General features: G+C 33.2%; 2 protein-coding genes across 3 annotated transcripts in view; one reads left to right on the top strand and one right to left on the bottom strand.

Moving 5' to 3' along the window:
• Positions 1–2,922: 2,922 nt before the first annotated feature.
• Positions 2,923–15,455, top strand: part of LOC129956904 (uncharacterized) — a 90,342-nt gene continuing 77,809 nt past the window's right edge. The window contains exon 1 of the mRNA XM_056068920.1: positions 2,923–3,011. Within this exon, the coding sequence (XP_055924895.1) occupies positions 3,006–3,011 (6 nt within the window). The 5' untranslated portion in view covers positions 2,923–3,005. The remainder of the gene's footprint in view (positions 3,012–15,455) is intronic.
• LOC129956903 (cuticlin-4-like) overlaps positions 7,334–15,455 on the bottom strand; it is a 59,394-nt gene continuing 51,272 nt past the window's right edge. For both annotated transcript variants that reach the window (XM_056068917.1, XM_056068918.1), the window contains exons 8-9: positions 15,026–15,209; positions 7,334–12,275 (exon numbers count right to left, since the gene is read on the bottom strand). In XM_056068917.1, coding sequence (XP_055924892.1) covers positions 12,055–12,275; positions 15,026–15,209 — 405 coding nt within the window. In that variant the 3' untranslated portion in view covers positions 7,334–12,054. The remainder of the gene's footprint in view (positions 12,276–15,025; positions 15,210–15,455) is intronic.

Here is a 15,455-nt window from a genome sequence, read left to right as displayed (position 1 = left end):
AAAAATTGCTGACCTCATTAAACATAGCAAGAACGAAAGATCTTTGCCATAACTCTAAAAACTAAATACCATTCAAGGAATCTCATTGTTTTTTGTTTTGTTTTTGTTTTTTTTTTACCTGCACCAGTGTCAGTCCGATGTCTGAGACCGAAAGAAATATGTCGAAATTGGAATAATGACTACGAGCTGTTTGAACGTTAGTAGAGCTACTAGAACTTAAAAAAAACAAATAAAACTTTTTGGGGGAATGTTTTCTATTTGAGAAGAATGCTACGTAAATAATATTTTCACATATTTTCAAAAATTTTAATGCTTTTTTAAAAGTTATGTCTTTTTTGAATCTACACTTACAGGAAAGTAATGAAATAGTGTGTGAATATCGAATGTTTGAATGGCGTCCACTTCCTTATTACAAAGTGCAAATTTTCACTGCACATTCGAAACTTGCAAATGTCTGATTTTCAGTTTTCCTGCAAAAACAAAAATGCGCATACAAAGAATAGCTTGCTTCATTTAATGAAGAAATTCTTTCAGATAATTTTTATTCTCATGTTTTGAAGTCTAAAAAAAAATATTCTAGTTCTTCGGGAGTTGTAAAAATAATTCTTGTACGGGCGCATGTCAGCTCAACTATTGGGAAGTATATTGAATATCAACAAGGACTTGCATGCTGAAACTCCAAAAGAAAATTCTTCCATTGGTCTGCGAACCGGAAGTGATGTCATGAACTTTTATGGGTTTATCTGAAATGTTCCAATTTCAAATGACTTGCTACAGTTTGCAAAATTAGCTGTTCTCCCTCATATACCTACCAAAGGGAATCTGGATTTTTTTTTTTTTTTTTCTAGATTTGTGTGGCTGCAGATTTTATTTACTTATTTAAAGAAAGCATTTAACCGCAAACCATGATCGAGTCTTTATTGTTACGTCCAGAATGCATCAACTTTTGAACATCAGCATCTTAACACAATTTTTCTAATCCAGTCGTTGGTTCAATTCGTCATTTCAAATTCTAAGAAACCTCGCACTGAGGATTTCTACTTGCCAAAACATCAGACATTGTGTCTCGAGATTTTTCGCACATTTTGAATCGATTTTCACATTTTGAAATGTTTGTAGCGCGATGGATTGGACGTTTGAGATTTGCCATCCGCGTCTTTACACAAAAATCGTTGATTTTTATCAAAATTTTCGAATTAATGTTTGTAATTTGCCATACCTTTTTGTCGTTGTTATTGATAAGAAAGTGGTGAAAACACATTTTTCTGCAGGATTGATGGAGTAGAGTCATTTAAAAAAATGACACCCTATGTGTACTTAGTCAATAATAAAATGTTCACTGTGTGTTTGAGAGAAAATAAATATTATAAATACGGTTAATAACAATATAGGAATTGCGTTAATATAAAGTAAAATAACAAATGTGGGAAAATAAATATAAATGTAAAATTTAAAGCACAAATTAGTTTTTTCCTGTCATCGAAGAATTTTATCTAAAGAGTGTCTCAAAACAATTCTCATATTTTAAAAATCCGCCACTGAATATGTGGAGAGGGGTGCGTTTTGGATGGTCTCCCTATCAGTATAAAAAGACACTTTTTGTAGCAAGATCGCATATTAAATTGCATTTATCAAACTTTTTGCATTTTTTTAGTTATTTTTTTTACCGCGAATATACAGACTTGCTCTCGTACCTTCCGATAGACGGTCAATGCATCCACGGATTTAGTTAAGCATTTATATGAATCTGCGATGTTCCAGATTTTATACAGTTATTTTGTTTATTAAAATTTTCTATCTAGCTTTTTACTTTTCATAAATATCGCATTCGTTCTCTTTCGGACAGACAGATTAGTTTCGTGTAACGTATTCCGTACGTGCCAATTTCATCCATTACCTGAAAGCCTTTTAGAGTGACTTTGTGTGTGGTTTCGGTTTTGAAGTGCGAAATTCTTAAAAATTTTGATTTCGAATTTCTCTTTGTGCGCTACGTGGACCGCGATAACTTGATAGTAAGGTCTCGGCTTCGGAGCCGGAGGGTTTCAGACAACCGGAGAACCGTTTGGAGGAGCCGGCTCAGATATCATCTTCGTCATCTGTCCACTGTTCAGAAGTACAACAATCACAAGGTGATTCAAATGACAAAGAATATTATTTAGATAAACTACTCAAGTCTTAAAATTTTATCAACTAGAAATTCGATTCTCCATTATTTATCTCCATTTTTCTCCTTCTCCATTTTTCATCTAGAAATTCGATTCTTCTGAATTTATATTTTTAGCTATCCTTTTATTTATTTGAACAAACTCGTTAATTCAAACACCTGTTGATTTATTTGTTGCTTAGTTACGAATTGTGTCGGTTCACTTTTCCTATTTATCTGTTAACTGCTAACGCGTCTCTCCGGCGAGAGCGAAGCGACTTTTTATTCGGCCGGTGACGTCAGGGCAAGGCGTCATCGATCGCAGAGTTGGGCGCCGAGTTCGTTATCTGTGGGAATTGTGCCGAGAATATCGTTTCTTTGATACCTGCCGAGAAATGGGTGTAAGTATGCCATTGCTTTTCATGATGCATTTGAACTTTGAAACATTGAAGCCGATGCGAACAAAAGAAATAGAAGCTGATGTAAACAAATCAAATAAATCGAAACAAACAGAACTAAAATTTGATCAACTAGAAATTCGATTCTCCATTATTTATATATTTAATTATCATTTTATTTTTTTGAACAAACTTGTTAGTTCAAACACCTGTTGATTTATTTGTTGCTTAGTTTCGAATTATGTCCGTTCACTATTCCTATTTATCTGTTAACCGTTAACGCGCCTTCGGCGAGAGCGAAGCGACTTTTTATTCGCACGGTGACGTCAGGGCGTTGCGACATCGATCGCAGGATTGGGCGTCGAATCACAACCCCCGATACATTTATCGGGGGTTGTGGTCGAGTTCGTTATCTGTGGGAATTGTGCCGAGAATAGCGTTTCTTCTTTGATACCTGCCGAGAAATGGATGTAAGTATGCCATTGCTTTTCATATTGCATTTGAACTTTGAAACACTGAAGCCGATGGAAACAAAACAAATAAATCGAAACAAACAGAACTCCGAGAGAAAATATTTCAGTGAATACGTCGTACGTACAGGGCCACCATTTGGAGCTAAGGCGCACAAATAATTTTTGCCAACCTTTTTTATTATTATTATTATTATTCTCACACACACAATTTGGGGGGTACAGCAAAAGTGTTTTCTCTCGTATTTAACAAAGCGCTATGTATGAAGAAATACGAAAATGCGTTTCGATTTGCATTAAAAATTGATGCGTATTCCCATTTTGTGGATCGAATTTCATTTATATGGTTTGTTGCATTTTCTACCGAGTACTCTATCTCACAGATGGTCCAGAGGCCACGGTGGCCTGGTGATAAGGTCTCGGAACCGGAGTTTTAGGCTCGAGACCCGATTCCACCGAAGAACCGTCGTGTAAGTGGGTCTGGTGCCGTCAAATCCGTCTGGGCCAAACGTCCTCCAGGTGATGTGGAGTGAAGGTTTTTCTATAAACCGGCTATATAGAAGAGAGGCTGCTCAGGTGTCGTCCTCGTCATCTGAACGCGATTCAAAATGACGAGATCCGTCCCAAAATAGCCGTAGTGTTGCTTTAAAACGTGACGTTAATAAAACTAAACTGAATTCACTAATGCTCCTACCTACAGTGAATAATCTCATACGGATCCACTGTTCGATGATGCTACATTGAGTCCTTCCAACTCTGTCCGACTGTGGGCCACGTTCACAATCCACTTCCCATAGACAGATGGTGTAGAAAAAGAGATAGAGATCAAAGATTCTCGTGCGAAGACTGCAACGGAATTTCATCCATCCAGCTCATTGCATTTTTTTGAAGGATTGCACATACAATCAATATATTTACCACTTATGATTACAGCCAATTGTTAAGTTCATAAATAGACAGACGTACTTTTATTTTCTAAGCAACATATCTAAACAACTAATTGATCAATTAATTAATTATTATTTTTAAATGTTTCATTACATAAACTGAATTTTTCTAATAATTCGATCTGGCATACCTTCATGTATCAAGTTTCTTTCCAAAATCTTTCGGAGTTTCTAATTAATTTTATTTGCTAAAAATAATGTTTAAATTGAACCAACTATTAAGGTCAATATATTAAGTAAATCTCAGATTGTTAATAACATAAAAAACTTTTCGTCCATTTTTTAAAAATTTCTTTTAATTTAGAGGATTAGATTAGGAAATATGACTTTGATTCAGATTCATATTTGGCAAGACCATTCTTTTTCAAACTCTTAATACTTTATGGATTTGATTGAAAAATTAAGCAATTTGTTATCTCAGCTCTGTAGATGACTTTGTTCTAAAGATATTTCAATTATACTCAGAAATTTTTATTGTGAAGAAAATGCATTCATTCTACAATTTTAAACGAAATTTTACCACGTTGGTAAACACTGAATTCCTGTCATGTTATTTTCTGCTAATGAATATTTCAGAATACTTCAGTTTTATAAAAAAAAATCATTCATTTTCAGGCGGAAAAAATTGGTAATCAAAGAAATTTTTTTTGTTAATAATAAAGATAGTATACATTTGATTTTAAACAGATTTTAATCAGACAATAGCCTCAATGAAATATTTTCTAAACCCGAAATCAGTCAAAATGCGAATTAACTAGGGAAAACGCGTTTTAACTGACAGCGCTAGGGATAGCGCCCGTTTTATTCGCGTTTAGACTGATTTGTTGGACAATATAATTTAATCCAAAATTCTTGTATTAAACTATACTTACTAATATAGTGTCTAAGGAAAGAACCTATCATTGAAGAAAAACTTTGCTTGAATATTTTTTTAAACAGTACCTTTATTATAAATTAATTATTTCGATATGGAAAATTGCTGTGACATTTGGAATTGAAAAGAGAACCATTTTTCATACAGAAACATCTTTTTGAAGAGCAATCTTTTTCACAAGAACAGCGGGTGAACCCTTCTCCAATTCCTTTTCTTGCCACTGTTCTCAGCGAAATGTTCTAATTCGGTACTCGTTCTTGTGTCAAGAAAATTTGCGGCGATACATCGAGTTCAGATCTGAAAATCGTTGAATATACTAAATTTTTATACAAAACTTGTACCCTGATTAGCTGTAGTCTACCATATTAATACTTATAAAGTTTATATAAGTAATAACCATATATTTATTGAATATATACTGAATTAATTAAGTTCAAATATCATTTCTTACAACGAATACAGTTTGTTCAGAACTCTATCTTTCGTGCCAATTTTGTACGGGCCATCTTAATTTTTTCAAGCACTACACTGAAGAGATTTCGCAAATCAGCTTTTACTCTATCAGCATCTGGAATGGGAACAACGACATTTCCTCCAATATCAAACTCATAATGTGTTGCATCGGACATCTTTTTCATTCGTTTGGCTTGGTTTATTAAAGTTTCTTTGGCTTCTTCTCCAATTAGAAAAATGTTGGTCGACTCACTAGCAAGCATATGCTTCCCTGATAGTGCTTATTCAGTTTCTTGCTCTTCTGCATTCATATCCTGGAAACTTTTCTGAAGCTCATCCTCGTCTTCGATATTTTTTACAATATCTGTTGGCAAGGTTGTGGTTGTCATTCCAACTCTTGATTCAATCCCAAACATAGATTTGTATGGTGACTGCTTTATTCTTGAATGTAGACCTCTGTTTTTCATGAATTGGACAAAACGAAGACTATTGGACCTTTGTAGCTTGATTATCCTATATCCATGAAGCCAACATATTTTTTACTTCTTGGTTGACCCTCTCAACCGAACCCTGCGACTAGTCGTGTAGATGTTTCCCATGAACAAACTTCAATTCTAGCCAATACGTACATAACTGCTCTATAGCGGAATTTACAAACTCTCTTCCATTCTCAGATTGCAGTATTAAGGAGACCCCAATATCAAAAAGGTATCAAGTACTTGCAAAGAAACCTCTTCCTTTCCTTTGCTCTGAAATGGTTTCAGTAACACTAACTTTGTTAAAGATAACCATATTATGGTTTACCAGGTTCTTGGTAAACCATAATAAATCTAAATCCATTATTTGCCCGAGAATGCATATCAATCAAATCCACTTGGCAGCGTCTATTCATTTCTGAGTGAATAATAAGTTTAGAAATCAAACTTTTCCTTTTTATTATTTTTTCTGTTGTCATGTTTCATACATCGATTAAAAAAAAAATTGTATCATCTTAGTAGTTTTTTGGAAAATTTTCTTGAATTTTCTATTTTGCATCTGTCTCTGTCCCCATGTCCTATGCCCACATGTGCAAATTCGATAGCATCAAAAATTTCTTTAACTGGTAAATAATATTTTATGGGCTCATTTGAAGAAACCAACTTTTTTACTCCACTGATTTCAAAAATGTCAAACCTTTTTAATCTGCGATACTGAAATGAAGTCTTGCTAACGACAGATTTTGCTTCTTCAACTTCAGATAAGAGAGTGTTGTATTCATCATGTGTAATAGCTTCAAAATTATTGTTTTTTTTAATGTAAAAAATTGTGATTGTCCAAGCAATTTATGTTTCCAATTTTTGGCGCAAAAAGCATTAGCATTTTCTTCACTCATATTAAGTAAATCAACAGCACTAACACGTTCCATCATGAATAAAGCTAGACGACTGCACTTGATTTTAAAATTTCACAAGGAAGAAATATAGATTCATATGGTTTTGATTGGACAACACCTGAAATAACTAGAGAAAACGGGTTTTCCCTAGGGTTGTCAATAAGAAAGCATTTTCCCTAGTTCATTCGGGCTCTCCCTAGCGCTGTCACATAAAACGCCTTTTCCTTAGTTAATTTGAGTTTTGACTGATTTCGTGTTTTCACTGTAAAAAATATATATAAAATGGTAGAATGTGTTTCTTTCACATGTGTTTGGCTGTGTTCTATAGGGAGTTATCTTTTGATTGTATTGTGGTGAGTTTGCTATTTCAATCGTCTTGAATTACTTGTGTTTTTTTTTTTTTGTTGTTGTTGTTTTGTTTTTTTATTTAGTTCGTAATATTCTTTTTTATCCACCGAGTATATGTTAAAGTGCCTGTCCATGCAGTGGCGCCTGGCCTTGAAGAATAAAACTTTTTCTTCCCCATATATTTTAATGGATACATAAATTACCTAAAATTTATACGTTAGTAATTTTTTGCGGTTATGGAACAGCAATTTATTTCGTACGCTAATCAAAATCTAAAGTCACTGAAAAAGGAAAATTTTCATTGAAGAGACATGAAAAACAGCAAGAGTAGTATTCATTACAATATTTATTAGATAAAAATTTAGTGGTTAATTTACAATGGAACATAAAAATGAATTTCTTATTTTATATGTAGTAAATAATAATAATAAAGTAGCAAAAGAAATACAACATTTACATTAGAATGTAAAAATAAATTACTCTAAAGAGTAATAGTTATAAATTAATCAAGTACGAGTGATTAGTACTCCAGTCGTGTTATTTCGGAGCCAAACTCATCACCACAAATTCTTGTTATTGCAGTGTTTAAGAGATTTTCTCTTTAATACACTATCGGGTTGGTCCCAACACCGTTTGACTTAGCTGCCTGTCGGGCAAATTGTATCATGTGTACAACAGAAATAAAATATTTAGCAGCAGACAAAACAACAACAACAATGCAAAGCCCTTCAACATTAAGAAAAAAATCAACTGCGTTGCAAAGATTGCTGTTTTCTTTATCAATCGTATCATTTCACAAGTTCAGTTCATTTAATTGCATTAACGCCCCATTTTAAATCAACACGGAAGTTTTTCGTGACAATGGTCAGATGAGGAGTATGACATCTGTGCCCGAATCCTCTCTCCTGCTTCGAAACAGTGGGAAGAAAGACATTTAATTCTCAATAAATTTAATGTGCTCAAGGCATGTATGCATGACGGTTCTTCCGTGGAATCGAATACCAAATTTACGACCTTCAAAACAGCAGCAGTCGGCAGCCATTTGCAGTCCGCACTCAATCTAGAACGGTTCCCAAACGATAACTCATCCCTAATTAAATCTGAAGCTTTTTGATTCAGAAGTGAATACTTAGGCATAAGTTGAAGAGGTAAAAATGATTCGTAGGATTGAAGGAATATTTAAATCGAGGATTCAGAAACTGTTTGAATTTTGCAACGCATTAAAAAGGAATAATAACTATCAAATATGTATTTTACGATTGAAAAATCGATACATCCTAAATAGTGTTTATAATTAATTTTAAATGACACTATTCAATGATATCCATAAATGAAATTTATACATAGATAGGAAATTATGTTTTAAATGGCAGTAATAGCAATGAATGAGATTTCTTATGGGCCTGTTTCACTGCTATCAGTTTGGAAGCATCGACGCTTCACGAAACTGAATTCTTCTATAAGTTCTATTATTTTTTCAGTATTAAATCTAAAGCTTTAATTACTTTATAGCCGGTATGGCCGCAGTCATGACCACAGTTTATGCAAACTTGATTTGATTTATTTAATGTCATTTTTAATATATATTGAGAAAGAGATATATTAAAAATGAGCGCAACATTTAAAAAGGGGGTTATTATTTAAATATTTTGTTGAAAACTGTTCCAACTAAAGAACATAAAGTACCAAAAAGGATGCACGAACCACGGTTTGTGAGCAGAGATTTTAAGAATATTTAATCGCATTATTTTTTATTATTCTCTTTTTATCTCTCTGCAGTCGAGAAATTTCATCTTTTGTTTTAAGAAACTTATTTCCGCGATTTGAATTTGAAGTGAAAGCATCTTGCGAAATGATATGAAACAGATTGCAAACAAATAAAGTACAAAAAAAGCGAAGTGCGTCCGCAAAGGTCCAAATCCTTTACGGCTGTTATCCAAAGCAAACAGGAATTTGATTTTGCTGCATTTGATAGCTTTTCAGAAACAACTGACCGAGAGACAGTGCAATACAAAAACTAAAGATTCAAAACTCGAGCAACTGAAAAAAAATCAAGGGGAAAGTACCTTTTACTTTTCAAAAAATGATCCAGTTTTACATTCATTTCTTGGTCACAAAACGTTCTCAGATAGTAGAGCAGCTTGGCTTTTTTTTATTCGCTTTTATTTTATATCATTTGTTTTATTCTTAAAATGATGAAATTTTAAAACTGATTTCTTTTATTCCCTTCAGTATGTACTAAAGGATTGACATTTTGTACATTTGGGTCTTTTTAATGACAAATCATCATTTGAATGGCTTTGTATCAATCAATAAATTCATTTATTAAATTTTTATTCAATATTTTTGATGTCTGGGTATATAATATGAGAAAAATCTATTTAAGGATTTCATAATATTTATAACTTAAAATTCATTATATTTAATAACATAATCTTTTTTATGACATCTATAAGAGTGAGTTTAAAAAATAATTAACTTTTTTTTTACTATTTTTTTTTTTTTTTTTTCGTTCTGTATTATTGATATTTGCGTAAATAACTGAAGAATTTAGAATTGAGTTTCAAATTTCCAGTGAACTAATAGTATGGATTTTTTATAATAAGATGCAAATTTTTTTTGTTTGATTATATATTTTTTTAATTTTATAGCCGCCATAGTTCAATGAGGTAAAAAAAAATATATATATTATTTATTTTTCTGAATGTTTAAAGGAATTAGGAGCATTACAATATATTTTGCATAAATATTTGTTAGCTGACCTTGTTGACTCAATTTAACTATTTTAAATATTAATAAATTGTACTTAGAAAACTAACCAAGCCATTATCTTGAGAAAAAAAATTTTTTAGCAGTTACCGAATTTTGTACTTTTATGTATTGATGACTGTCGATATCTGGTTTCTTTCCAATCTTCGTTTGAGCTATTAGGAGGGGGGGGGGGGGGGGAAACGAAACATTCTTGCTTAAAAGATGATATCTCAAAGTAAATCCTGTCATAAAAAATTTCAAGTTTGACATATCCAAATGCTAAAAAATAGTTTTTTTTTTTTAAGAAAATGTTCTTAATTACCAGAGTATAATAAAAGGAAAAAAAATTCGTATTTTTCGTTCTTCTCAAATCCTCTTAGTGCTTCAACAACAGTTTTTCGAATTTTGCGATAGTAAGAACACAACTTTTGAAAGAACTACATTATTTGATTCAACCCAGTAATGTGTAGTAAGATTCTTTCGGAAACGGTATATTTTACTTTAAAAAAATATATCGCACATCTAGGCAATAAATACTAGGATGCGAGATGCTTCATTACAAATGAGCTAATTGTCTTTTTTTTTTTCAATAATTAGCTTACTTAGAAGAAGAAAAAAAATACAATAAATTAAAATTGATTATTTTCAAAACTCCTAGAATTAAGAAATACAAATAATTTTATAAAAAGAAACCATTTGAATTGAATTGACACCGAATGAATAAAAGAGCGCTTTAGTGCCATTCAGCCATTTGGAAATGAAAGATACATTTCATTGATTATCAGTGACATATTTCATAAAAAAAGCTGTTTAATATAAATTAATAATGAAAAATAATTGTATACAAGTGGTCGAGAGAATTCGTGATAAAACGTAAATAATTTAACGAAAACCGCTTTAAATGTCATTATGGCAGTGAAACACATCATTGACGTTTTGTTTCACAACAAAATGGCAGTAAGTATCATCAAATTGCAACACGGCAGCACTATCTGTCCACCGAGATAAAAGCCTCTGCACAACTGGCATTGTTCACATTAAATAGGTGATTTATAAAGGCAGAGATAAAACTATAAGAATCAAAACAAACTATCTAAGAAACGTAAACAGCACTGCTGGATTCACAATATCTTCTTAACTAAGCTCAATAAGCGAATTCGCATTTATTAAGAAATACAAAATTAAACGTATAAATAAATAAGGATTGCAATAAGTCAAGCAAAAATGTATGATTTCTAACAAAGCTTTGCAGCGGTAAAATAAGTCACTTTCAAGCAAAACTGTATGATGTTATTGAATGAATTTTAAGCGTTTCAACAGCAAGCTCCGGGTAACGGCAGTGAGAGTTGCTTCTCAGCAATATCTTCTTGAAAATTCATCGAGAATTCTAAACCAAAACCATTTGGAAACCATTTATACAAGACAACTCATCGGCCATTAAAAAATGATCAGCACAGAAGTCCCTAACATGTTTTCTGCCATCGTTTACGAGTATGATTCAGATCAGCCAATTAGAAACTCGAAGATAGATTCTTTGTTATCTCTTAATTGTAGCTGGAGGAGGTTATCTAATTGGATAGTAGGTATGAATCACAGGCGAATCACAATGCAGCTAACATATCAATCCTCCATTAGTCGCAATATCTGATAGTTGTGCATGGTATTTGCATACATTAGCTGTTTTTACCTCATTATTACATTGAATTTTATTACACAGAAATACTCAATACTCAAATTAAAGCTAATTATAAATGAAAAATAAGTGAAATCTGAAGAGCATATCATAGAGCAGATTTTATATCCATGAGATGTCTGTGACCATAAGGAATGAAAATAAGTGCGACTAATGGGGGCTTTTTAAAAACGTATCGAGGATCATAATAAATCTTGAGATCAGTCCTTGCAGTATTCTTTAAATCAGCCATTGAGGACCTTTAAAAAAATATAGAGATCCTTCGGTCTAAATTTTCTTCGAATAGATCCTCAAGGAAACTGAATTTCATTCGAGATCTTAAGAAATTCTTCAGTTAATCCATCAGGAGTCCTGAAACCATCATTCCAGCTTTTTAAGAATTCGTTAAACAATCCACCAAAAATCTTTCAAAAAAAAAAAAAATCCAAGAAGATGGTTGCTTGAGTTTATTAGCCGAGTCCGTTAGGAATTCTTCAAGCAATCTTCAAGAGTATCGGATTGGCAAGCAGACTTTTTTTTTTTTTTTTTGGCTAGACTTAGCAGTCCACTCGATGCTCTTTCTTGAAGTTAATGTGTTAGTACAGAGCCGCAGAACCGATTCTCCTTTAGTCTCTGCTGTAAGCGTGGTTGGAGTAAGGGCCGGAGTAGATGGAGGAGCCCGTCGTGGAGGTGCCCTTCCTCCTCCTGCGACGGTGGACAATGCAGGCGACTAGCAGGATGACCGCCAGCATCAGGAGAACGCCGGCAATGGCGATCCCGATGGCGAACTTCCTCGTGGACACGCAGAACTCGTCGTCCGATCGTGCAGGGAGGGTTGAAGGGTTTTCTGCAAAGAGAAAGGAGATCAATGACCTGGAAAACATTCAGAATTGCACACTTTTCGAAATAAAAAATGAATGGACTTCAGACACAGAAATAAAACATTTTTGCACAAGAAAATAGGTTTAGAGATGCAAAGAGTGCCCGTTACAGAAACCTGTTTGCCGTAAATGAAGTGACGCACCAAGTAAAGTGTATAATAGAAATTTAATGGAAGGAAAATTTACAGTAGTAGCACTGCACAGTTCAGGGCAGGATTCCAAATAGACAAAAACCTAAATGTCCCATAACTGTCTACTCGTTAGAGCTGCGGTATAATTTGATGTACATTTTAGGCACATTTTTATAAATAAAAGTGTTAGTTTAGTAATGTCCCGTTTTAAAGCAACACTAGAGCTATTTTGTAACGGACCTCATCATTTTGAACCGTAGTCAGATGCCGAGGACGACAAGGGAGCTGGCACCTCCCTTCTCCAAACTTCCACACCACATCAGCGGGAGGACGTTTGGCCCCGACGGATTTAGCATGCACCTGATCCGCTTACACGACGGTTCTTTGGTGGAATCGGGACTCGAGTCTGAAACCCTCCGATTCCGAGACCTTATCACCGCGGCATTAAATAAAGGTGTTAAAGAAATGAAAAGCATTTAGGAATCAACTGAGTCAAGAGATGCGTTTCTTCATTTTAATTAGTAATAAAAACCAAGTTAAAAGAGGGGAAAAAAAGAATCAAAGTTAAACCAAATAAATTAAGAATCCGGCCTGAAGACTTTCTCAAGAGTCACTTTCAGGCAGGGATTCAAAATAAGGGATTTTTTCTGTGAGGAGTCTGAGTTAAGTCCAACAGTATTGACCCCTCGTGATCCGAAAATCCCCTGAAATTTAAGGCCTAAGAGATACACTATTTTTTACAGAAATGAAACAAAACAAAAAATTAAAAAGAATACACCACTAATTAAGCAAAAAGTGCAATAAAATAAATAAATATATACTTATAAAAACTCTCATAACCTGTTATTGAAACAAAAAGGAAAAAACATAGCAGCAGCAGGTAAAAAATAATTTTAAAAAAAATGTTTATAAAAAGAGCCCCATCTTGTTCATTTTGTTTCTGCTGATGTCACTCAAGGTGATAAATAATCGGAGGTTCTTCGCGCCATCTATTGAGTTAGTTAATATGCAACGGAAAGTCTATTTTTATTTTTGGCAAAGGATTAATACCGAATCATCTCTTTTTTTTTTTTTTATTAAAAAATCAATATTGCAGTAGTTTCTGAAAAATTCCTTATTAATTAAATTTCTAATGAGATTATTTGTTGATTCAATATAGGAAATTTTGTTATTACAAACTCTTTTTATCCTGTTGAATTGTGAGGAAATTAAATTTTTGAAAATTTTAGAGTTTCGATTAGAATGGTAATTACAAAGTTTCGTTATTTAAAGTGGAATTCTTCCCTTTTATCGTATATACCAACTATTGTTTTATCATTAGCAATTTCGATTTTCAAATTCAGAAAGGTAGCTTCGTGTTGATTTTTATTTGTTTCTGTTAGAATTAAATCTTTTGGATAGCAATTGGTCACAATATTGGTATCATTTAAGTTTATCAAAAGTAAGTCATCAATATATCTCCAACCGTTTATTAAATTATATTTAATTACTTTTTCTCATAGTAATGTAGGAAAATATTGGCTAAAGCACTTGAGAAAGCTGTTCCCATTGGAATGCCCTTGACTTGTTTATAAAAGTGAATTCGATTAAAAACGTAATTTTCGGTAATATTAAAATTACAAATTACATAATTTTAGCCAGTTAATTTTAGTAATATATTATATATATATATATATATATATATATATATATATATATATATACGGGGGAATGACCTGATCAATGGAAAACATATCATGGCTTCTTCATCACTCTAATGCCCTCGTCATTCATTGTATGTCCAAATGTTTCTTATCGAGTATGGGATTCCTTTGTAGACTTCCTCTTGCGCAATTGTTTATTCCTTATGATCCAATCAGGGTTACTAGATTTGATAGTATGGATACAATAAAAGTAAAACTTTCAGAAAGTGATTTGTAGCTCTTCCTCGAACAGTGGGAAAATCGCACTGTGGGAGGATCGATTATTAAATAGGTCGAATGGAGCGCAACTAAAAAGCTCTGTAAAGTGGCACGATTTATTTATTTATTACTTCATTTTTTGCCAAGGGCCATGAATACGAAAATCGAATTAAAATCAAGTACATTTTAAATTTTGAAACATTATTCTAACAACATTGCTAATTAATATTTTGCATTTTTTACATTAAAATTATAAAAATGTGGTTTCTTTGAAATTTATAAAATAACCAAATAATTAAACAGCTTTATCAATTTTTTTATATTTTTTTCAAAATTTTAACTGTGACGTTTTTCCTTTACAAGCGAGAAAGTGATGCATAATGAGATATTTTATCATTTCTATTTGTCAAAATTTGCTGCTAAGAACTACTTAATATAGGCACCAAACTAAAATCAATAAAAATACTTCTATTTAGAAACTAGGCAAATTTTAGGCACTAAGCTTTGATAGGAAACTTTATGGCACTAAAAAAGATAGTTTACAAAGTTGTGAAAAATGAATGTAACTGAAATGTTAAAGCTTTCTACTACCCATCCGTGCCCCTGTATCCCATTAAATTACAGAAAGGTATTCAGGCCAAATTTTTAAATCATGAGAGACAGAAATGAAGTGGACCCACTCACCTGAATCCTCGTCGTCGTCCACTTCATTGACGTAGAGACCTCCGTAGACTTCGACAGACTTGTCCCGCACATCCTCGTCCTGAAGCCTCAATTTTTCGAGGGAACCGCGGTCCTGCAACTCGCCACTCTGCCTCTTGCGCCGACGCCTGCGGACATTGTGGCCAGTCGGGTCGCAGATGGGGGGCTGCCGGACAGGAAAGAAAACATTGACTCATTAATGGGTTTAGCATAGTCAGAAACAATGACACAATATCTACCCCCGGTCTATGAATGTACTCGAAAGGCTCTCATGCAAACTTGAAGGATCAGTTAGGCAGGTAGAAACAAGTCATTCGAAAGTCCCGTTCCGACGGGCCCGTGCGAGTCTTTAGACATGCACATTTTCCCCTCTTTTCGCTCTCTTGTGATTTTCCGGGTTTTTTTCTTATGC

Source organism: Argiope bruennichi, chromosome 11, assembly GCF_947563725.1.
Source record: "Argiope bruennichi chromosome 11, qqArgBrue1.1, whole genome shotgun sequence".
Taxonomy (NCBI): Eukaryota; Metazoa; Arthropoda; class Arachnida; order Araneae; family Araneidae; genus Argiope; species Argiope bruennichi.
Note: the sequence above shows the minus strand (reverse complement) of the source record. Positions and strands in the feature narration are given on the sequence as shown.